This window comes from Chiloscyllium plagiosum, unplaced genomic scaffold (assembly GCF_037043375.1).
Source record: "Chiloscyllium plagiosum isolate Xiang-an unplaced genomic scaffold, Cpla_swu_hap1 HiC_scaffold_22, whole genome shotgun sequence".
Lineage (NCBI taxonomy): Eukaryota > Metazoa > Chordata > Chondrichthyes > Orectolobiformes > Hemiscylliidae > Chiloscyllium > Chiloscyllium plagiosum.
The window spans coordinates 2,437,573-2,462,365 of NW_028270160.1; the positions used below are offsets into that span (position 1 = coordinate 2,437,573).

At 41.1% G+C, this 24,793-nt stretch overlaps 1 protein-coding gene across 1 annotated transcript in view; it reads right to left on the minus strand.

Annotated features, from left to right (window-relative positions):
* The window catches only part of smc3 (structural maintenance of chromosomes 3), a 126,833-nt gene that overhangs the window by 14,774 nt on the left and 87,266 nt on the right, over positions 1-24,793 (minus strand). Inside the window, exons 20-25 of the mRNA XM_087998711.1 lie at positions 22,578-22,728; positions 19,835-19,993; positions 19,116-19,223; positions 18,158-18,266; positions 10,062-10,309; positions 6,686-6,898 (exon numbers count right to left, since the gene is read on the minus strand). Of these exons, the coding sequence (XP_087854837.1) occupies positions 6,686-6,898; positions 10,062-10,309; positions 18,158-18,266; positions 19,116-19,223; positions 19,835-19,993; positions 22,578-22,728 (988 nt within the window). The remainder of the gene's footprint in view (positions 1-6,685; positions 6,899-10,061; positions 10,310-18,157; positions 18,267-19,115; positions 19,224-19,834; positions 19,994-22,577; positions 22,729-24,793) is intronic.

Consider the following 24,793-nt stretch of genomic DNA (forward strand, 5'->3'; position numbering starts at 1 on the left):
GTCTGGGGTGGGGGGGGGGTTGTGAGTGTCTGTGAGATAGAGTGTATATGTGTGTGCGTGAGTGTAGAGTAGTCTAAGTCTCTGAGAGGATGCATGCGTAAGTGGGAGTGTGTGTGTCTGTGAGGGTGTGTGAGAGTGTCTGTTTGCGTGTCTGAGTATATGTGTGTGTCTGTGTGTATGTGTAAGAGTGTGTGTGTGCGCGCGTGCGTGCGCGCGTGCGTGTGTGTGTGCGTGCGTGTGTATAGTGCAATGGTGGTCACCTGTGGTGTGACGTGAACCCAAGGTCCCAGTTGAGGCCCTCCCTATAGGTATGGAACTTAGCTATCAGCCTCTGCTCGGCCACTTTTCGCTGCTGTCTGTCCTGAAGTCCGCCTTAGAGGATAGTCACCTGAAGGTCTGAGGTTGAATGTCTTGGACCGCTGAAGTCAATCTTATACATTGCAGGCAAGGATGCCCTGAGGCATGGTACATTGGGGAAACCGAGCAAAGACTACGGCAACGGATGAATGGGCACTGCACTACAATCAACAGACAGGAGTGTTCCCTTCCAGTTGGGGAACACTTCAGCGGTCCAGGACATTCAACCTCGGACCTTCAGGTGACCATCCTCCAAGGCGGACTTTGGGACAGGAAGCAGCAAAAAGTGGCCGAGCAGAGGCTGATAGCTAAGTTCCATACCCATAGGGAGGGCCTTAACTACAACCCTGGGTTCATGTCACACTACAGGTGACCACCATTGCATTACACACACACACACACCCTTACAGACAGACACACTCCCACTCACACATGCATCCTCTCAGAGACTTAGACCACTCTACACTCATGCACACACATATACATGTTGTGTATATTCAGTTACATCACACTGTAAATTTTTGCTACAAATTATGTGCCTTACAACGGTGTCCTCCACAACCACCTGATGAAGGAGCGTTGCTTCGAAAGCTAGTGTGCTTCCAATTAAACCGGTTGGACTATAACCTGCTGTGGTGCGATTTGTAACTTTGTACATCCCAGTCCAACACCGGCATCTCCAAATCATAACAGGTTTGTAGTTTCCTTAGTTATCCTTTACCCCTTAAGCCCAACTGCGTCACATTTGCAATCCTCCAGTCCCCTGGGACTAATATGGCGTTCAGATAGGTCTGGAGAATTTCTGTCAATGGCTCCACAATTTGCTCCCTTACTTCTCTCAGCAATCTAGGATATACCCCATCCAGACATGGCGACTGCCAGCTTTTTAGCACCTCTTTATCTATCACATATACTCTAGCAGTACCAACTTGCTTTTAAATATAGGACAGTGAAAGTAACTGTGAAAGTGCCTGACTATAAAGGTTAGAAATCTTCTGATTTAAAAAACACATGCTAGTTCCCACTCCCAAAGGAAGAGGAATCATTCTTTTCACATCAGGTGCTCACTGGTGCCTTCACTAAGAGACCATTATTTCTGACTGAGCACAAACAATCAACATGAATAGATTACTCATGCATAGGCAAATACAGCTGGGCCCAATCTCATTTCATCAAATCTTTTTTATTCATTTGAACGATATAGATATCAAAAGATCTGTATTTGTTGTCTACCTTCAAGTACCTTACAAGGTGAAGGTCCTTCTGTGAGATTATTTATAGTACTTGGATACAATTCCATGGCTTGTTAGACCTTTCAGAAGGCAGTTAAGGAGTCAACAAACTCAGCTGTGGGATCTTGAGCTACAAGTAGGTCAGACCCAATTAAAAAAAAGCCATTTTCACAAAAGGACAGTGAACCAAATACATTTTTATAATAATCCAGCAGCTTTGTTATTATTTTATTCTCTTTCTGGATGTCCTGAACTAAAAGTACAGGCCACTGAAACACAGATCCACAAACATAACCGATATACCACAGGTCACTCCTCGAGTGTTTATCATTGGGCAGTATTGGACAGAATGCATTTTAGCCAACTTGCCTTTCCTAATGCAGGACACTACAGCCAATTACAGCATACCTAATACTCCAGCTGAGGACAAATAACACAACAGAGATCAATGGTTTAGCAATGGATCTCACTGGCTAAGCCATTCACTGGACAAACTCACTGAGGCATTGAGTGCTTATTAGTTTAAAAGCAAATATATTTACAGAGAACTTTATACTCATCCTTTTAATTCTGAGAACAATAGAACAAAAGCAAAGTTGAAATGCTCCCAGGGTACAGCTTCCCCCCCCTGCACCTATGATGTTAAGGTCAGTTTGCTTCCAAATATCTCTTAACTGGAATTCTCCTCAAACTCTCAACACAAGGTGCTCACACAAATTCCATTTACAAATTAAACAACTGGTATACATTTCACAGACATGCAATCCAGAAGGTCAACAAAACTAGCAACTACTGTTAAGAGGGCAAAAAATTGGTAAATGAAGTATAATGCAGAAAATACTGTTGTTTATTTTGAAAGGAAGAACAAAAGGAGGGAATATTATTTAAATAGAAAAAAAAACTGCAGAAAGCTGCAACACAAACAGACTTGGGGGTAGAGTCATAGAGATGTAGGGCATGGAAACCCCCTGACCACGACCTCACCTCCCATCGCCAAACTATCATCTCCCATACGATCCACAACTTCATCACCTCAGGGGGTCTCTCCCATCCACAGCCTCCAACCTCATAGTCAAGGAACCCCACACTGCCCAGTTCTACCACTTACCCAAAATCCACAAACCTGACTGCACCGGTCGACCCATTGTCTCCACCTGCTCTTGCCCCACCAAAGTTATCTCTGCATACCCTGACACCGTTCTGTTCCCCTTGGTCTAGGATCACCCCCACACAATCAAGACACCACCCACACCCTCCATCTCCTCCATGACTTTCAGTTCCCCAGCCCACAATGCCTCACCTTCATCATGGATATCCAGTGCCTGCATATGTCCATCCACCATGACGAAGGACTCCAAGCCCTCTGTTTCTTCCAATCCCGCTGCCCCAACCATAACCCTTCCACCGACACACTCATTCGATTGGTTGAACTGGTCCTCAGCCTCAACAACTTCTCCTTCGAATCCTCCCACTTCCTTCAGACCAAAGACGTAGCCAAGGGCACCTACATGGGCCTCAGCTATGTCTGCCTCTTCGTCGGGTATGTGGAACAGTCCATCTTCCGCAGCTACCCTGGCACTGTTCCCCACATTTTTCTCTGCTACGTCAATGTTTGTTTCGGCACCACCTTGTGTTCCCACGAGGAGGTTGAACTGTTCATCAACATCACAAACACTTTCCATCCTGACATCAAGTTTCGCTTGACCATCATGGACACTTCTCTCCCCTTCCTGGACCTCTTCATCTCGATTTCCAGCAATCGACTCAACACAGACATCTACTTCAAACGCACCAGCTCCCACATGTACGTGGACTACACCTCCTCCCACCCCCCCACCTTCCTGTAAAAATGCTATCCCTTACTCCCAATTCCTCCGCCTCCGCCGCATCTGCTCCCAGGAGGACCAATTCCACTCTAGAACATCCCAGATGGTCTCCTACTTCAAGCACTGCAATTTGCCCTCCCATGTAGTCAACAATACGCTCCAGCACATCTCCTCCACTCCTGCACCTCTGCCCTTGAACCCCAACCTCCAACCACAACAAGGACAGAACCCCTCCAGTCCTCACCTTCCACCCCACCAACCTCTGGATACAATGGATGATCCTCCACCATTTCTGCCACCTACGGTCAGACCCCACCACCGGAGATATATTTCCCTCCCAATCCCTTTCAGCATTCCACAGAGACCATTCCCTCCGCAACTCCCTCATTAAGTCAACATCCCCCATCAACCCACCCGCCGGCATCTTCTCTTGCCACTGCAAGAGGTGTAAAACCTGTACCCACACCTCCCCCATCACCTCCACCCAAAGCCTCAAAGGATCCTTCCACATCCGGCAGAGATTTTCCTGCACCTCCAAACACCTTATCTAATGAGTCCATGGGTCTCAATATGGTCTCCTCTACATTGGGGAGACAGGATGCCAACTTAGAGTCATAGAGATGTACAACATGGAAACAGACCCTTCGGTCCAACTCGTCCATGCCGACCAGATATCCCAACCCAATCTAGTCCCACCTGCCAGCACCCGGTCCATATCCCTCCAAACCCTTCCTATTCATATACCCATCCAAATGCCTCTTAAATGTTGCAATTGTACCAGCCTCCACCACTCCCTCTGGCAGCTCATTCCATACACGTACCACCCTCTGCGTGAAAAAGTTGCCCCTTAGGTCTCTTTTATATATTTACCCCTCTCACCCTAAACCTATGCCCTCTAGTTCTGGACTCCGCGACCCCAGGGAAAAGACTTTGTCTATTTATCCTATCCATGCCCCTCATAATTTTGTAAATCTCTATAAGGTCACCCCTCAGCCTCCGACGCTCCAGGGAAAACAGCCCCAGCCTGTTCAGCCTCTCCCTGTAGTTCAGATCCTCCAACCCTGGCAACATCCTTGTAAATCTTTTCTGAACCCTTTCAAGTTTCACAACATCTTTCCGATAGGAAGGAGACCAGAATGCATGCAATATTCCAACAGTGGCCTAACCAATGTCCTGCACAGCCAGAACATGACCTCCCAACTCCTGTACTCAATACTCTGACCAGTAAAGGAAAGCATACCAAACGCTGCCTTCACTATCCTATCTACCTGAGACTCCACTTTCAAGGAGCTATGAACCTGCACTCCAAGGTCTCTCTGATCAGCAACACTCCCTAGTACCTTACCATTAAGTGTATAAGTCCTGCTAAGATTTGCTTTCCCAAAATGCAGCACCTCACATTTATCTGAATTAAACTCCATCTGCCACTTCTCAGCCCATTGGCCCATCTGATCAAGATCCTGTTGTAATCTGAGGTAACCCTCTTCGCTGTCCACTACACCTCCAATTTTGGTGTCATCTGCAAACTTACTAACTGTACCTCTTATGCTCGCATCCAAATCATTTATGTAAATGACAAAAAGTAGAGGGCCCAGCACCGATCCTTGTGGCACTCCACTGGTCACAGGCCTCCAGTCTGAAAAACAACCCCCCACCACCACCCTCTGTCTTCTACCTTTGAGCCAGTTCTGTATCCAAATGGCTAGTTCTCCCTGTATTCATGAGATCTAACTTTGCTAATCAGTCTCCCATGGGGAATCTTGTCGAACGCCTTACTGAAGTCCATATAGATCACATCTACTGCTCTATCCTCATCAATCTTCTTTGTTACTTCTTCATAAAACACAGAAAGTTAGCACACAGGTGCAATAGGTAATCAGGAAGGCAAACGGAATGCTCTCTTATTTCAAGGGGGAGAAAGTGAGGACTGCAGATGCTGGAGCTCAGAGTCGAGAGTATGGTGCTGGAAAAGCACAGCAAGTCAGGTAGCATCCGAGGTTCAGGAGAATCAATGTTTTGAGCATTAGTCTGATTCCTGATGAAGGGCTTAAGCCTGAAACGTCGAATCTCCTGTTCCTCAGATGCTGCCCTGACCTGTTGTGCTTTTCCAGCACCAAGGGTCAGTTCAACTCGAAATGTCAGCTCTTTTCTCTCCTTACAGATGCTGCCAGACCTGCTGAGATCTTCCAGCATTTTCTCTTTTGGTACCACATTCTCAACCCTTATTTCAAAGGGGTTAGAGTAAAAGCAACCTGACTGTAAATGTACAAGGTGCTGATGAGACCACACATGGAGTACTGCAAGAAGCTTTGGTCTCCTTACTGAAGGAAAGATAACATTTTGTTGAAGATAGTTCAGTGTTCACTAGGATGATGCCTAGTACTGGGATTGTCATAAGAGCAAAGGCAAGACAGGTTGGGTCTCCACTTGCTGGAGTTTAGAAGAATCAGAGGTGATCTAACTGAAACATACAGGGTTTTTAAGGAGCTTAACAAGGTAAATGCTGAGAGGATGCCCCCCTCATCGGAGAGGCTAGGACTAGACAGCATTGTCACAGAATAAAGAGTCACCAATTTAGAAAAAAGAATCCCTACAGTGCAGAAATAGGCCATTTGGCCCAAGAAGTCCACTGACCCTCAGAAGTTTTCTACCCAGACCCATTCCCTACCCTATTACTCTACATTTTCCCTGACTAATGCACCTAACCTACATATTCCTGAACACTATGGGCAATTTTAGCATGGCCAATTCACCTAACCTGCACATCTTTAGACTGTGGGAGGAAACTGGAGCACCTGGAGGAAACCCACATAGACACAGGGAGAATGTTCAAACTCCACACAGACAGTCGCCCAAGGCTGGAATCGAACCCGGGTCCCTGGTGCTGTGAGGCAGTACTGCTAACCACTGAGCTGCATTTAAGAGTGAGATGAGGAGGAATTTTCTCTGAGGGTTGAGAGTTTTTAGAACTTCTGTCACAGTGTGCTGTGGGATTACAATTCTTGACATACTTAAGGTTGAAATTGGATTGATTCTTGAAAAATAGGGGAATCGGGCGGAAAGTGGACATGAGGAATGTCAAATCAGCCATCAGTATTGAACAGCAGAGCAGGTTAGCAGGGATGAACAGTGTTTTCTTGCTCCTATTTCTGGTGGTACTATTGAGTTGTCTACTCTTACCTACGTGAACATCAAGAACAAATCTTTGATCATAGTGGTTTAGTTTCCACTCATTTCAATAAATCAGTTAAACTTTACACTACATTTTACCTGCTTGAAGGTAAGCTGTATGGCTTCATACTTTCTCAACTCCAGGACATTCATAAGTTCCATGATGGATTTGTGGCCACGATCAAGCTCTTCCTGACGTTTCATAAGTTTCTCCTTCTGTTCAGAAAAATTCACAAACTGGTCCAAGGCTTTCTTGTTGACATGGCTGTACTTCTTCAACTCCTGATTACACTGTTCCAACTTTCGGAACAGCTACAAACAGCAAATGGAAAACAAAAATATTAGAAGTTTGCTTAGAAAAGGCAGACCAACAAAAGAAGGTTCATCAGTTCAAAATCAACAATGGATTACAAATGCTGTCAAACTGAATGGACTGCAGTTTCAGTGACACTCACATGGCAGGCAACAAATATCACTTTTAAATGAAAGAAAATTTGAATAAATTGTTATGTTCAAAATGTTTTCCAGAAGTAGACGTAAAACTGTAGCTTAAGACAGTATGTACCATTCAACAGAATGAATTCTGTTAAGCATTAGTTAACCATTACTTCCTAAAGCAATTCTAGTTGTCAGGATGCGTCCTGATACACATTTTAGTTCTCAAATTAAAGAATATTGAGTACATCATACACATTACAAAGCAAAATAAAATCTATGTAGCGTGACACGTGCATAAATATTTTAGCAGAATTATATCTAGCAATATTTGATAATTGAAAAAGGTGCACATGCCAAGGACATTAACTGAAAACTACGTAAATCAGGAATTTGTTACTCTGAATTTTGTTGCACATGTGCTTTATATAAACAACTTAGTTATTTCTTGGCTTGAGAAGCAGGTGATCTCATTTAAATTCAATACTATAATGCATTATGTTACTACAGATCACAGATGTATAATAAATAGATGCTGAAGCAGAAATAGACATTTTAATAAAGTCAATGTTACTAAGCGAAGCGGCAAAAAACACAGAAATCTGTCAGATTTTACATAATAAAAAACCTCAGTTTTGAAAATGATGCTTAAAAGAAAGAAAAGCAGGTTTCCAAAATAAGTTCTAAATTTCCTTCAAACAACCAATCATTACCATTTCTACCTCCTTCCCCATACCCCCACCAAAAAAAAATCAGAGTATCCACTAGGTCTGCTTGAAATTGCAAGGATCACAAGATTATAGAATGTGTAATATCACCAAGTCAAGCACAATGCCATCAATATGGTCACGCTGCTTTGCTTGCAATAGGATATATAAATTATCAAAGTTGTAGCTACGAGAACAGGATGGAATGCCTTGAACAGATTCCTTGTTTCAATGCCTTGGTTTCAATGTTTAACAAATAGAAATAGAGGATTGCTAAGTCTTTATTGTGAATTTCCAAACCAGGTTACAACTGTAAAATAAATATTTTAAGAAAAAGCAAATACAAGAGTCTAGTTTTAACTAATTTTCTAAAATCAGATCCTTTCCTTTCTCTATCACTTGATTACTCTGAATGTTTTTGATTGAGCAGTGCTGATGGCATCATCAGGAAAACTAGCCAAATACATGTACAAGGGAACTAAATGAGTATTAGCAGTGATGCAGTCATTAATTCAGCAATAAGGTCACTTCAATTAGACACTAACTCAACTCCCTCAGTGACTGGCTCAGCAACTTCTGCAAACTTGCTCCTCTCAAGGAAGTCATCAGCCCACACTGCAAAACAAAATTAAGGAAGTGCAGAAAAAACAATCTACATACGTCACTTTGCTTCCAAGTTATTCACTGTGAAGTAATCAGTCATATTTCTGAGAAACACAGTACGTCACTGCATAAGTCAGGTTCAATCATACTTTGAGAAAGAGGGGGTAAAAAGGCTGCTTGAAATTGCCAAGCACCTGCTGTCAGCGCAAGTGTAATTTCAGTGTGTGAAAAACATTTACTATTGTAGTTAGAGAATAGCATAGTTCAGCTGAGTGCATATCCTAACAACAAGTATAGCTCCATTAAGACATGCCTTGCCTTGGCAGAGAGAAAGTAGACTGCCAGGACTGGAGGTCAACAGCACCTGGCTTCCAAACACTTTTGTCTAATCTGATGTGAGAAGAACATGAGCTATCCAACCAGTTCCAGCAGAATTGATGCTTCTTAAAAATAGGGATACGGGTGGTGACACAGGAAAGAAAATTCTGACTACGGTTTAAAAGGCTGTAAACCACCAACCCTGCGCATGCAACACCACTGCAGTATCTCAGTGAGGCTCCCTCTTTTACTGATTCAGCAGCAGCATATTTGACATGCAATATTTATTGCTGCAATGTTTTACTAGAAATTTCAGAGAATAATGAAATCAAATCATACTCTCACCCTATTAAACAATCATTTCAGAAACTGTAGGTTTCATCAAATAGAACAGTTTGGGTCTCCAGGTTATAAAAGGTATATGGAAACATTGCAGAAGATGCAAAAAACATTTACAATGATGGGACCTCAACAGAGAAGTCACAGATCAGCAAAGATTGAACAGACTGAGCTCCTTTCACTGAAAGAAAAACTAACAGAAATCTACAAGAATGTGGAAAGGTTGATGTAGAGAAGACATTCCCACTTGTAGGGAAGACGAGGAATTGGTGTCATAAATATAAGATAGTCTCTAGTGAAAGTAATAAGGAATTTAGGACTAGATAAACAAGAGGCTGGAAGAACCTAGCAAGCCAGGGAGCATTAGGACGTGCAGATGTCAACGTTTCGGGTATTAACCCTTCTTCAGTCCTGCAGCCTTAGTTAACCTACAGACTTCCCATTTTCTACTTACTTTAAAGATACAAATCACTTTCTTACTTCAAAGTTTAACTTATACAATCAGTCACCTCAGAATATTAAAGCAACATACTCTCCCAAGTATAATTTATACAAAAAAGCATTCAGCAACCCATTATTGAATTGAATTGAATTAGCTTTATTATCACGTGCAGTCAAATGAATGCAGTGGAAAGTTTGCAGTTGTGCCATCTTGGAGTCAATGAAGTGTGGAGCTGATAAAAGCACAACAGGTCAAGCAGAATCAGATGAGCAGGGGAGTCAACATTTCAGGTCAGAACCTTTCATTAGGGTGTTACAAGATACCTCAGTAAAGATGCTTAACTATTTGGTACAAAAATTGAAAGAATAATAAATACAAGTCCAGCGTAAGAATTAAAAGGGAAGAGTTACTCGATTATATAAGATTCATATTACAGCAGATAAAACAACGCTCTACCATGTCAACTGTACTTCATAAACTGATAAAGCCTGTAAAGATTTGATCAAATTATTCAATTTTATCAAGTTCACCAAATTTGCTAATTTTCAGCAAGATACAACTTTTTTAAAAATTAAAGCTACTTGTAATTGAGCACCTTTAAAGGAAAGGACCAACTACCCATGTATATTACCTGTTTAAGACTCAACGTTTGGTATTTTTCAAAAGCCTCTTGCGGCAATGAGCCCAATTCTCTAATTTTCTTCATGCATTCCTCTTTTTTCTTCAACAGCATACCCTGTCGGTTTGTCATCTTCTCCAGTTCCTTGGTATCATGGTTGATGGCTTCCATGTGATCTTTCTCCATAGTTTTCCACCGATCCATGCTTTTCTGTCGATCTTTGGTTTCTGCTTCAATTTTGTCTATCAAACTGTCCAGTTCTGCAACATACATCTTTTACTTAAGTAAAGATTTAATTTTAGAAGATAGAAAAAGACATCCATATAGGCTTTAACTTAAATGAATCCCTCATATATCCTAATGTAATATCTGCGTGATTACAAATGAAGTTGATATAGTCCTTCTGAATGAGAAGCTGCTCTCTCATTAGAGACAACTGGTGGTGGTTTAACCCGAGGGTCAACATACCTCAGGCAAGGGGAAGAGGTTGTGAAGGACAGTCTCTCATGGTAACCTCAGCCAGTGTGGGAATTGAATCCATGTTGCTGGCATCACTCTGTACTGCAAACCAAATGTCCATCCAACTGATTGAGGTCGACAAAATTACGATGGGCATGGATATGGGAAGCAAGAAATAACTTTTCTTTAACGTAGGGGTCAATAACCAGGGGTATAGATTTAAGAGAAGGGGCAGGAGACAGAGGGGATTTAAGGAAAAATGTTTCAATCCATGAAAATCACTGCCTAAAAGGATGGGTAGAGGCAGGATCCATCACAATATTTAACAAGTATTTCGATGTATATATGAAAAACCCATAGCGTACAAGGCTTCAGGTCAAATGCTGGGAATTGGGAGAAGTGTAGCTTGCTATCCATGACACATGAGTTGAAGAGCTCGTTCTGTACGGTGATCCTCTACTACTCTATGCTGTGATACGCTATGACTCTATAACTAATCTTACATTTGAGAATGAAATATGACAAATTGAATCTTCATGTAATTACTTATCAGTGTACTCAAGATCATTCAACTTGACTAGAGGATCTCTGGTTTGTCAAGTTTGATGAGCTCAGGGAGCGACACAAGGGATATGTAACTCCTAAGCCATCTCGTAAAACACAATTCCTACATATGAAAAGTTCATAGTGTCTCAATCATTCAGTAAGATTGTGGATGATCTTCACCTCAGTTTATCATAGAATCATAGAAAGCTGTATCATAGAATTGCTAAAGTGTGGAAACAGGCCATTTGGCCCAACAAGTCTTCACTGACCCTCCAAAGAGCATCCCACCCAAACCCATTCTACTACATTTCCCCTGACTAAGGCACTTAACTTACACATCCCTGAACACTATGTGCAATTTAGATGGCCAATTCATCTAACCTGTACATCTTTGGAAACCCACACAGACACTGGAGAATGTTCAAACTCCACACAGACAGTTGCCTGAAGCTGGAAGCGAACCCGGGTCTCTGACATTGTTTCTTGCTCAATTCCTTTCTTTTTCAATTTCTCCAAAGCCCAAGAATACATTGCTGAGCCTTGAGTGCCCACAGTACTCCAGGGTAGAGAATCCCAAGATTCACAATCATCTGAACGAAGAAATACAACCAAGTCCTAAGCAACTGTTCCCTTAGCCTGAGCACATCTCCTAGTTTCAGATTCTGGAAGTATGGAGAAAGTATCTCAGCATCTTCCCTGCCAAGTAATCTCAATCTTATATTCAATTCTAAATATTCCTGTAAACTCGAGAGAACGTAGGTCTATTTCACTCAGTCTACCCTTGTAAGACAGTACATTGATTCTGGAAATCAATCTAGTAAACCTTCATTGCTCCGAGTGTACAAGCACATATACATGCCTTCTTAGGTATGAAGCGAAAATTGAGCAAAATTTTACAGATGTGGTCTCAATAAAGTTCTCTACAAACACAGAAACCCTCAAAGCTCTTAAATTCAATCCCCTTGCAATCAAGGTCAACATACCAATCAACTTCCTAACTGGTTGATTTATCTGGATGTTTATTTTCTACTTTCCGTACAAGAACACCCAAATCTCTCTAATTACCAATATTTAGACCATAAGTCTTAGAAGCAGAAATTAGGCCATTCAGCCCATCAAGTCTGCTCCACCATTCAATCATGGCTAATAAGTTTCTCAACCCCATTCTCCCAATTTCTCTCTGAAACCCTTGAGCCCCTTGACAATCAAGAACCTATCTATCTCAATGACCTGTCCTCCACTGCCTTTGGCAGTGAATTCCATTGATTCACCACTTTCTGGTTGAAGAGGTTTCTCCTTATCTCCATTCTAAAACATCTTCCCATTTCTCTAAGGCTGTGCCCTCAGGTCCTAGTCTCTTTTACCAATGGAAACATCTTCCCAACATCTACTCTGTCCATGCCAGTCTTTATTCTGTAAATTTCAATTAGATCATCCCTCATTCTTCTAAACTCCAATGAGTAAAGATCAAGAGTCCTGAAACATTGCTCATATGTTAAGCTTTTCATTCCTGAGACCATTCTCGTGAACTTCCTCTGAACATGCTCCAGGGTCAGTATATCCTTCCTGAGAAGATTTGTAGCTTGGGTGCCCGTTGTTGTGGTTCTGTTCGCCGAACTGGGAATTTCTGGTGCAGACGTTTCATCCCCTGTCTAGGTGACATCCTCAGTGCTTGGGAGCATCCTGTGAAGTGCTTGCGTGATCTTCCCTCAGGCATTTATAGTGGTTTGAATCTGCCGCTTCCAGTTGTCCGTTGTAGTGGCCGGTATATTGGGTCCAGGTTGATGTGCTTATTGATTGAATCTGTGGATGAGTGCCATGCCTCTAGGAATTCCCTGGCTGTTCTCTCTTTGGCTTGTCCTATAATAGTAGTGTTTTCCCAGTCAAACTCATGTTGCTTGTCATCTGCGTGTGTGGCTACTAAGGATAGCTGGTCATGTCATTTCGTGGCTATTTGGTGTTCATGGATGCGGATCGTTAGCTGTCTTCCTGTTTGTCCTATGTAGTGTTTTGTGCTGTCATTGCATGGGATTTTGTATACTACATTGGTTTTGCTCATGCTGGGTATCGGGTCCTTCGTTCTGGTGAGTTGTTGTCCGAGAGTGGCTGTTATGAGTCCTAGTGGTCGCAGTAGTCTGGCTGTCAGTTCAGAAATGCTCTTAATGTATGGTAGTGTGGCTAGTCCTTTGGGCTGCGGCATGTCCTCATTCCGTTGTCTTTCCCTTAGGCATTGGTTGATGAATTTGCACGGGTATCCGTTTTTGGCGAATACATTGTATAGGTGTTCTTCTTCCTCTTTTTGCAGTTCTGGTGTACTGCAGTGTGTTGTGGCTCTTTTGAATAGTGTTTTAATGCAACTTCTTTTATGTGTGTTGGGGTGGTTGCTTTAGTAGTTTAGGACTTGGTCTGTGTGTGTGGCTTTCCTGTATACCTTTGTGGTATACAGAGAACACCTAACCGAGAATTCACCACAAAGGTATACAGGAAAGCCACACACACAGACCAAGTCCTAAACTACGAAAGCAACCACCCCAACACACACAAAAGAAGTTGCATCAAGACACTATTCAAAAGGGCCACAACACACTGCAGTACACCAGAACTGCAAAAACAGGAAGAAGAACACCTATACAATGTATTCGCCAAAAACGGATACCCGCGCAATTTCATCAACAGATGCCTCAGGGAAAGACAACGGAATGAGGACATGCCGCAACCCAAAGGACTAGCCACACTACCATACATCAAGAGCATTTCCGAACTGACAGCCAGACTACTGCGACCACTAGGACTCATAACAGCACACAAACCAATAGCCACTCTCAGACAACAACTCACCAGAACGAAGGACCCGATACCCAGCATGAGCAAAACCAATGTAGTGTACAAAATCCCATGCAAGAACTGCACAAAACGCTACATAGGACAAACAGGAAGACAGCTAACGATCCGCATCCATGAACACCAACTAGCCACGAAACGACACGACCAGCTATCCTTAGTAGCCACACACGCAGATGACAAGCAACATGAATTCGACTGGGACAACACTACTATTATAGGACAAGCCAAAGAGAGAACAGCCAGGGAATTCCTAGAGACATGGCACTCATCCACAGATTCAATCAATAAGCACACCGACCTTGACCCAATATACTGAACACTGCAGCGGACAGCTGGAACTGACAATCGGAAGCGGCAGATTCAAACCACTACAAATGCCAGAGGAAAGATCACACAAGCGCTTCACAGGAGGTTCCCAAGCACTGAGGATGTCACTTAGACAGGGGACAAAACGTCTGCAACACAAATTCCCAGCTCAGCGAACAGAACTACAACAATATCCTTCCTGAGATATGGGGCCCAAAACTGCACACAAAACTCCAAATGTGGTCTGACTGGCGCCTTATAGAGCCTCAGAAGTACATCCTTGCTGTTATATTCAAATCCTCTCAAAATAAATGCCGTCATTGCATTTGCCTTCCTAACTACTGACTCACCTGCAAGCTTGCCTTGAGAGAATCCTGGACTAGAACACCAAAGTCTCTTTGCACTTCAGGCTTCTGAATGTTCTTCCCATTTAGAAAATAGTACAGGCCTCTATTCTTCCTACCAAAGTGCATGACCTCACACTTTCCCACATTGTACTCCATCTGCCACTTCTTTGCCCACTCTCCTAACCTGTCCAAATCCTTCTGCCTCCGCATAGCTACCTGTCCCCCTTTCTTTAAGTAGTCTGCAAACTTAGTTAGAATGCCCTCAGTTCCTTCATCTAGATCATTAATGTATAAAGTGAAACGTTGTGGTCCCAACACTGACCCTCCTGGAACACCACTTGTCACTGGCTGCCACCCTGGGAAAGAGCCTTTTCATCCCCACCTTCTGCTTCTGCCAGACAGCCAAGCTTCTTTCCATGCTAGCACCTTACCTCTAACACCATGGACCCTTACCTTACCTAGCAGCCTGAGTAACCTTTAAAGATTAGAGTGGTGCTAGAAAAGCACAGCAGGTTAGGCAGCATTCGAGGAGCAGGAAAATCGACATTTTGGGCAAAAGCCCTTCATCATGCATCCCTGATGAAGGGCTTTTGCCCGAAATGTTGATGTTCCTGCTCCTCGGATGCTGCCTGACCTGCTGTGCTTTTCTAGCACCACTCTAATCTTGACTCCGATGTCCAGCATCTGCAGTACCCACTTCTGCCTGGCCTGAGTAACCTTACCATTTTAAAAAAATCTGTCCTTTGGTTCTTCTTACCAAAGTGAAAACCTCATTTTCTGCTCATGATGACTCACTTTTCTTCATACACCTAATTACCTGTATCATACCTGCCAATTTCAATTTGCGCTACAATCTACACTAAAAGTTACACCCTTGCCATGAGTCCTTACCTCAAGCAACAACTTTCAATGTGACATCTTCTCGAACACCTTGCAGAAATATAAATATATTACTACCTTGCTGTTAACGTCCTCAGATTTATTAGAGATAATCTGCCTTTCGTAACAGTTTGCTGACTCCAGTTAATCATACAATAGTTTACTAATTGCCCTGTTATTGTTTCCTTAATAATGGATTCTCCCATTGACTAATGTTGGACAAAATGGCCTGTTATTTCCGGTTTTCACTCTCCTTCCTTTCTTAAACAGAAGGCGTATATTTGCTACCATCCAATCCAACAGAAGAAATTTCAACTGCTTAGGGAATGTTGGAAAATTATAATCGATGCATCAACCATTTTAAAATGAAACAGTAATAGGATTTTGGTCCAGGCGCATTTGGAATACGGTGTACAACTCTGGTCGCCACATTACCAAAAGGATGTGGATGCTTTGGAGAGGGTACAGAGAATGTTCACCAGGATGTTGCCTGGTATGGAGGGCACTAGCTGTGAAAAGAGATTGAGCAGATTAGGATTATTTTCATTAGAAAGATGGAGGTTGAGTGGTGGTAGTGGTAACGGTTTGGGGGGGGGTTTGGGAAGAGGAGGAGGAACCTGATTGAGGTCTACAATTTCAGGATGAATAGCAAGAAGCTTTTTCCACCCCAGAGTGGAGGACTCAATTACTAGGGGTCACGAGTTCAAGGTGAGAGGGGAAACGTTTAAGGGAGATATGCGTGGAAAGTTTTTCATGCAGAGGGTGGCAAGTGCCTGGAACACGTTGCTAGCGGAGGTGGTAGAGGCGGGCACGATAGCGCCATTTAAAGATATATTTAAACAGACACATGAATGGGCAGGGAGCAGAGGGATGCAGATCCTTAGGAAATAGACGACAAGTTTAGATAAAGGATCTGGATCAGCAGAGGTTCGGAAAGCCAAAGGACCTGTTCCTGTGCTGTAATTTTCTTTGTTCTTGTTCTAAAACCATCTGATGTTCATCATTCGGTCTTTTAGGGGACTTGTCAGCTTTCAACCTTGTTAATTTCTCCAATAATTCATTTTAAGTTTTGCATTCTCATCAGTCCCAGATTTCTTTTACAATCTTCAAATATACAGACACAAAATATTTGTTTAACACTCTCTTCCTGATCTTTATATATAACTGACCCCTGCCAGAAGTCAGGTGAGAGAAGAACTGCATTAGGGAGTGATGCCCCAGTGGGAAAATTACCAGTTAAAATTTGTTGTCTGTGGCTGACACAGAAGAATTGCTGCTTAGATGAGGTAGGCAATTTTGCACCTCAGTTTAAGCAAGGCCTTAGGAGAATCATGTAAAATACAATCAACTTATGACCACGTTCAGAACCTGCAGTTTTGTTTTAAGAACAACCTTTTTGTATTGGTCTTTGAACAAGTGTGAAAATTCAGTAACATTCATCTGAGCAGATCACAATGATTTGGAATTCCCACTTTCACTGTTTTATCAATAATTTATGCAATTATGAACAGTCAATTAGCAAAGTATAATTTACCAGTCACGTGAACTAATTACATGATGTAACTAATGCACAACCTATAACAGTTACAGGAAATTTTAGTTGGTGAGCACAGGTACATCCCATTGAATTTATTTATACTTGCACAATTTATTGAATATGCACAGAAAACGTTATAAAATAATAAGTCTCTGAAGTATGCATGACCTCAGTATTAATATCAGAAAGGATTCTTCACAAAATGGCAGTGCAAATCTGGAAGTCCAGCTGTTGAGGCAAGATCAATTGAAAATGTCAAAACATTCTCAAGAGATCCTCCTGGTGTCCTGCCAGTGTTTATCTCTCAACCAACATCACTAAAACAGATAAAAGTAAAACACTACAGATGTGAGAATCTGAACTAAAGAAAAAGTTGGAAAAAGGCAGCAGATCAGGCAGCATCTGCTGAGAGAGAATGCAGACCTTATGTTTCAAGTTCAAATTGATTAAGACAACTTATATTGCACTTGAAAGGTTACTTCAGTTTCTCTCTTCACAGATGCTGCCAGACCTGCCGAGTTTCTCCAGCTTCGGGGCGGCACGATGGCTCAGTGGTTAGCATTGTTGCCTCGCAGTGCCAGGGTCCCAGGTTCGATTCCACCCTCAGGCAACTTTCTGTGTGGAGTTTGCACATTCTCCTCATGCCTGCGTGGGTTTCCTCCGGGTGCTCCGGTTTCCTCCCACAGTCACAAAGATGTGCAGGACAGGTAAATTGCCCACAGTGTTAGGTACATTAGTCAGAGGGGAAATAGATCTGGGTGGGTTACTCTTCGGAGGGTCAGTGTGGACTGGTTGGGCCAAAGGGCATGTTTCCACCATGTAGGGAATCTAATCTAATCTTTATCTATATTTGTTTCACTTAAAGAGATTAGCTGGTCATGGTCACACTGCAGTTTTGTGGCCTTGCCGCATTCAAGCAGCTACAGCTTTTTTCTCTGTTAGACTTCAAAAGCACTTCATTAATCATAAGTCCCTATGGGACATTCTGACATTGCACAAAATGCTTTATAAATCAAAGTTGAATTCAGCTGAACTCCTGAAATCTAATCTGCTGCAACACAACTTTATTTTTTAGAAGGCAAGTTAGGATCCCACCTCAATTAAAGCAATCAGATCCTGCTAGGTGCAAAAGTTGCAATTTAAGCATCGATGAAAACAAATCAGAAAACATAAATTGCAATAGTTCTAACCTTCTGCACGTGCTGTCGTCTCTCTCACGCGTTTATTAATGTTCTCTAGTTCAGATGTTGTGGCATTTAAAACAGTATTGCCCTCAGTTTCTCGCAGGTCATTTAACTCCTAAGTAAAGGGAGCAAGCAACCAATTAAATTTGAGTCCAATGTCGTTTCTGTTTGATGTATACTGGAAAAAGGCATGGTAAATTCTCATACTGCACAATTGCTCTTATTACAATAAAGCAAACCACAACATGGATCAAGCATTCCCTGTGGAAGTATAATAAAACTTTCATATCTTAATGTAAGACTATTCACTTACCTCTGAAATTACTACGGCAAAAATTTCTGATCCTCTTAAACATCACTACTAATTAGTGGCAAAATATAGGATATTGCATCCTTAACTTTACATTATTTGGAACAACCAAAATAATTTCACTTAGGATGCTTGCAATCATTTGTAAGAGGAGACTTTTACCACATTTTTATCAACATAATCCAAATGAATGCATTAAAACAAAAGCAATCACCTTCTTTTTCAACAAGTCATCAAGTTTGATATACTTTACTTACATCATGTTCAATTTTAATTTTTACTCTGCTAGCCATGTTCAAGTCTCAACAAAATTGACATTCAGTGGCATGTCTTAGCACTAATATTTGCTCTATATATGGCTTTATTCAAAAGTCGAAGTGTTTTTTATATTGACTGTCAATTAAATCCAATTAGGAATTATTATTATTTTAGATAAATATCAACTTAAACCCTTGAAAGACCGACAATAGGCATAATGAAATCAGATCCACTAATTCACAGATTGTACTTTGGAAATATGCCAAAATGATTAAAACTTAGAAAAATTTTGTTAGTCTCCTGACTGAACTTTTTCCAAACTATATACAATTACAACATCTGTTACTGTACGAATCTCCCATGTATATTAACAATTAACCAAAACAGTTGCTTTACCTGTTCAACCTGGTCCAAGCGCTTTCTTAAATTTTCACTGAGGTAAGTCTCCAATCTGGTCATTATACCTTCCAACTTAATTCGTTCATTTAATAATTGACGGTTATCCTAGACAGACAAAATTTTTTTTTAAAACGGTCAATCTGGCCAAGATTAAGGGTATGAATAATGTTGATTAACAATCCTCTTTTCTGCCTTGAAGCAACTGAACTCTTTCAAGCTGTCATGCACAGGTGTTAGATCATAATATCACTAGTCTGTTACTTTTAAAAAAACTTATCCTTACATGCATGATCTGACACATACTACATTAAAATTTCCACTGTCTCAAACCACCAATATAATTCATCAAAGCACTGCTGCACTTCTTTTCAATGCTCAGAAAATGTTCAGGTTTATAATGGTTCACCAATTACTTCTAAATCATCCTGACTATTACTTCTGATACCAATACTGTTTTGAATGCTTATTTATAACATTCATAGAATGGCTTCAGGTATTTTGCCCATTACGGATGATAACTTTTCTCTAAGCAAGGCAATTAATTTCGAAATGGTTCTTTTAAAATTAAAAATACTTTCGCTGATATGAATTCAAGTAACAGTGACCATGCTCTCAGAAAACTTTACCTTTCACATTAATTTTAGTATTTTAAAAAATTGTTGAAATTTGCAAGCAGTCCAAAAAAAACTAAGATCTCGCATTGCCAAAAATCATACCTGTTGGAGCTGTCGGATCTCATCGTTGAGTGCATCTACTCTTTTCTGATCATCCAAGCTAAGCTGAGAGAGCAGGTCTGTACCAAGTTCAGCTTTTAAGGATTCCCTTGTTGACTCCATTGCATGCAAACTGGCCTCCAAACTCTGCAAACTCCGTTGCTGTATAAACAAAACAGAAAGTTGACATTACAGATATTACCCAGTCATAATCATAATTTCTGAATGACAATTCAAACTTTCAACAAAAAGAACATGCATACCACAATCGAGTTAAAAAGGTACTGAAAATGATAGCCAAGACTATCAATTCCTTTTTTAAACTAAATGTGCATTTTGCTTCATTCAATTTCACTGTTTTACCTGCTGCTAAATGAATCAAATACTTGTGTTTCACAATGTTCCAGACTGAAATGCTGATGCAGGAATCCCTATAAAATATTTCATGACTCGGAAGTTTTCCACCAGATTTGACTCAGTGGGCAGAATTTTCCCCATTTTTGGTTCAAGTGTTTTGTCGAGTGAGAATCTAATGTGATCTTGTTTTTTGTGCACCTTCTTTGCAGACTAACTTAGTATTCCTCCCTCTGTTCAATCACCCTATGATCTTTTCTGCCTGTACCTGCATGGAAAATAAAAAACCTTTCACTGTACTTAGATACATGTGACAACAATAAATCAAATCAAATGAAACCTGGTCTGCCAATATACCACAGCAGCTTTTCTCACGTGATACTCCACTTGCCATCCCACTAATTACGCAACTGGTCACTTGCGATGCCTTTTTCAGTGAAATGGTGTTTGGAGAGACTTTACTGCTCACCAAGGCTAGGACCTGGCCTTCACACCCACAGTGACAGCATATTTAAAAGCTAGCTGCACATCACTTCAGATGCTGCAAGCCTGGAACAACTGTTCACACTGTGGTGCTTGGACCTTTATGTTCAGGACATGATCCATGGGAATTGAAAGTTTGCTCTTCATTTCATGGACAGATACCCAGCAGTCTTGAAAGACAGGGCAGTTACTTTTCCAGCTGACTGCACAGGAGGCCACGCGGGCCTGCAGTGATGTCAGTGCTGTGCCCCTCGTGAAGCAGGACCCCCAGCTGTGCTGGAAGCTCTGCAAGGCTAAGTGCCACCATCTTCTCCTGGTACCTTACTCTCAGGGCAACCATTTGCTCTAACTCTGCCTCTCACCAAGGTTGACAGACTAGGAACTCTCACTACTGCCTGCATTATGTTCACTCAACAGCTCAGCTACCTCACCTTCCCAAACTGCTAACCGTTCAAGCTCTTTGCTTTTTACTCACTAGGAGTACCGACCTTATAATCTCTCCTGCTTAAATATCACTACCAAATCGATCTTCCCTCATGACTGATCCCTCGCTATCTCACTGCAGGAAACAAATCAGCAAACCTCCCAAACTGATGCTTCAAAAGTATTCTAAACCAACAGCTTCCAACTCTGGACTGTTTTCATTGATCTGCAGTACCGACATGGCCCAATCCCTGGATTTTGAAGATACAGATCCTCACTGACCATTGCCAAATTCTTTGAGTGTAATCAGACAAGCTTCTTGACTAATTGTAACAGCAGGCCCCTTCAACTCACTAAGGACTACTCCCCCACTTGACTGGCACAACATATTTTACTCTTCACACTCCCCACTGTCAAAAGCTGCATGCCTGACCCACTGTACTGCAAGACACTGGCAGCTTGTAACTAAGCACTACAGGCCCCGTGAGCTAAGAAAACATTGTGAACCACACAGATCTCATGTCAGTGGTTAAATTACTGAGTACGTATTGAGAAAGCACTACGTGCAACAGCTAGCAGTTCCAAAAAAGTGTCAAGTAAGTGAACAGCAAGAAAGCAAGCCAAGAACTATCAGATGCATCATGATGCATGAATGCCCCTGTGGGCAAAGTAACCTGGCAAAAGTATGCAAGTCACAGGCATCTAAGCTCCAATGGGCTGAAGTGGTGGCTGAGTTGGGATGACAACAGGCATAATGATGTGGTGAGGCTAATGGCTTGCCAATGCCTACTTGCAGTGACAAAGTATCATGGAGGATGGTGGCCACAAACATGTAGATATAACGTTGCACAGAAGCAGCTGCATAATGACTAGGCCAAGTATTTAACAAGCTGCAACTGTTTGGTACCTGCTCTGATTTACACCAGGAATTGTCCCATCTACTTTTCCAGGGAAAGAGAGCAGAATTGGAAGGCGAACAAATACTGAGAGTTGGAGCTTGAATGACATGCAAATACTGAAGGTAGTCATGCTCAATGGCAAGATTTTGAAGTCACCATTTAAGGTTGGGGTGGGGAAGGTTAGAACTTTTTCTTGACATAGAGACCAATTTTTTCAGAACCATTGCACTTTCCCAACATCGCTTATATCACACCAGACAAGGGGGATTCTGCCATTCTCTACTTAGAAAATCATTTCAGAACTACTGAACTATAATGATCTACAAGGTGCAACATTCCTTCAAAAGTACTTTACAAATCTACACCCTCTACCACCTTGGATCTGACTGGGATTTCTGCAGGTTGGCAATGAAATCCAGTGAAGATGGGCCTTATCAGCTGGCAGCCTTACTGAATCTCGGTTTTAATTTTAATTATTTTAATTTCTGGCTGCAGTCAGCTGCAAATCAGGTGGTGATCTTGGCTCAGTTGAAACCAATGCTGATTTAGATGTTATCAGTTTTGCAAAGCATCAACTGAACTGTTACCTTGGGCATGAAGGTTTTCTCAGACTGCTGCCTCTTCTCCTTCAACATCTTCATTTCTGATAGAATGCTATCTCGTGATGCTTTAAACTTTCTCTGCTGTGTTTCAATCTGCTGCATTTGGTTCATCAATTGGTCAATTTCATTATTAATCTGTACACTGTGCTAAGGAACAATACTTTTGCAATTTCAGAACAAAATCTTGTACATACCATCCGTAGATTTTTAGTTATATAAAAAATTTAAATATATGTTGATCCATGAAATGTATCTCTTGGTCTTTTAAGATTCTTAATATGCAAACATGAACAAGGATGGACTGGTCACTTTTCCATGACAACACACAAACACTTAAAAACATTACTAAGACTTAATATTTTAAAAATTTAACTATCTTTTCATAACTTTTAAGATACTGTTTCATCAACATTAAAAAAAAACAAAAACCAAATTAAAAAAGATTATTTTTAAAAGGATTGTTTAAGAATGAGCTTTACAGCGTCTCCAGTAAACGGCTGAGGTTTTTTTTTCATTCTAAAATCAGAAGTTAAACAAGTCTAAAAGACATGTGAATAGGAAAGGTTTGGAGGGACAAGGGCCAAGAGCAGGCAGGTGGGACTAGTTTAGTTTGGGATTATGGGATTATGGTCAGCAAGGACTGGTTAGACCAAAGGGTCTGTTTCCATGTTGTATGACATGCAAAGTATAAACAAAAGTTAGTTCAAGCAACTTCCTAATATTTTGTGGTCCTCTTTGTTCTATGACTTTCACCTTTTATTTATCTCAGTATTTGTCAGTATAAGGGCAAGATCAAAGTATCACATTCTCAGCAGATCAGCAGTCACAAATAGCATCAAGATTTAGGACTGACAAGTAGAAAGTGCACAGACTCAAGTAGAGAGGTAGTTGCAGAGCATCAGAACTTTTTTTTTTACAAAACCCCTATGAAAAGGTATGTCACACATTAACTTCAGCTTTCAGAGAATATTGAAAGTAGTGTTTAGCTCCCAAAGTAACTAATTCTCATAAAAAATACACAGTATGGTTATCTGACTGAGGATGCTCAAGTGGATAATCTCTTAATTATTTTTTTAAAATTACATATATTGACATGCTTTCCAGAGTAGTTATGTAATGCAATACAAGCAACCTCCTTTTCTTTTTAAAGCAAATTAGGGTTCTCTACACGTAAACTTGCTCAGAATTAAAATAATCACTTACATTTACATGCTGAAAAATGTGTTGCTGGAAAAGCGCAGCAGGTCAGGCAGCATCCAGGGAGCAGGGGAATCGACGTTTTGGGCATAAGCCCTTCTTCATATGCCCGATACGTCGAATCTCCTGCTCCTTGGATACTGCCTGACCTGCTGTGCTTTTCCAGCAACACATTTTTCAGCTCTGATCTCCAGCATCTGCAGTCCTCACTTTCTCCTACTTACATTTACATGCTTGATTTAAAGAATCATTTTCTGAATTGTACATCTCATTAGCTCAAACATCCACAAAGCCAATTACTATTATTTAGAGAAACCGTATTGTGCTTCGCAGAGTATTGTGTCATATCTACACTCTGTTTGTCCTAAGTTGAAGACACTAATTTAAAATGAATCATGTGGATCTGAAAAGTCTTGTGTACTCATTACTATCACTAGAAAAGCAAAGGCCATAATAATTTATCACATACTGACTCACTCCTTTTTGGAGTCCAGTTTTGATGAATGATAAAAAAAAAGTCTCTTCACACAATATATTTTCAAGAACACCAGCAGTGAAATGTCACTGAAAACCAAGGTGAATAAATATCTTTTTGTTTTCCTTCCCACCCTCACCCTACTCAAAAGACCACCCTGTAAAAATGAAATTGGCAAAAACAAATTATCTGCTACAGAATAAAGCCATGAATTTCTACTCTAGTCCGGACACCTTTTAAATATTTAAAAGCATGACCAAAGAAATTTTTTTAAATTAATTTTCTAAGTAAAATAAATTCATTTCACAGGATCAAGCAGTGCCTTTGAGAACAAAATGATAAACAGTAGTAATAAAATCATTATACTCAAGTATCTGAACGTTTGGGTGTTTTGGACACATACATGAACAGAATACAACAACTAAAAATTATTTTCAGAACTAAGTCTACACAAACAACTCTATATGTACGGTAAGTTAAAACAAAAATGGATGCGTTCTTCATTTATGTATTAATGTCACAAATTTAC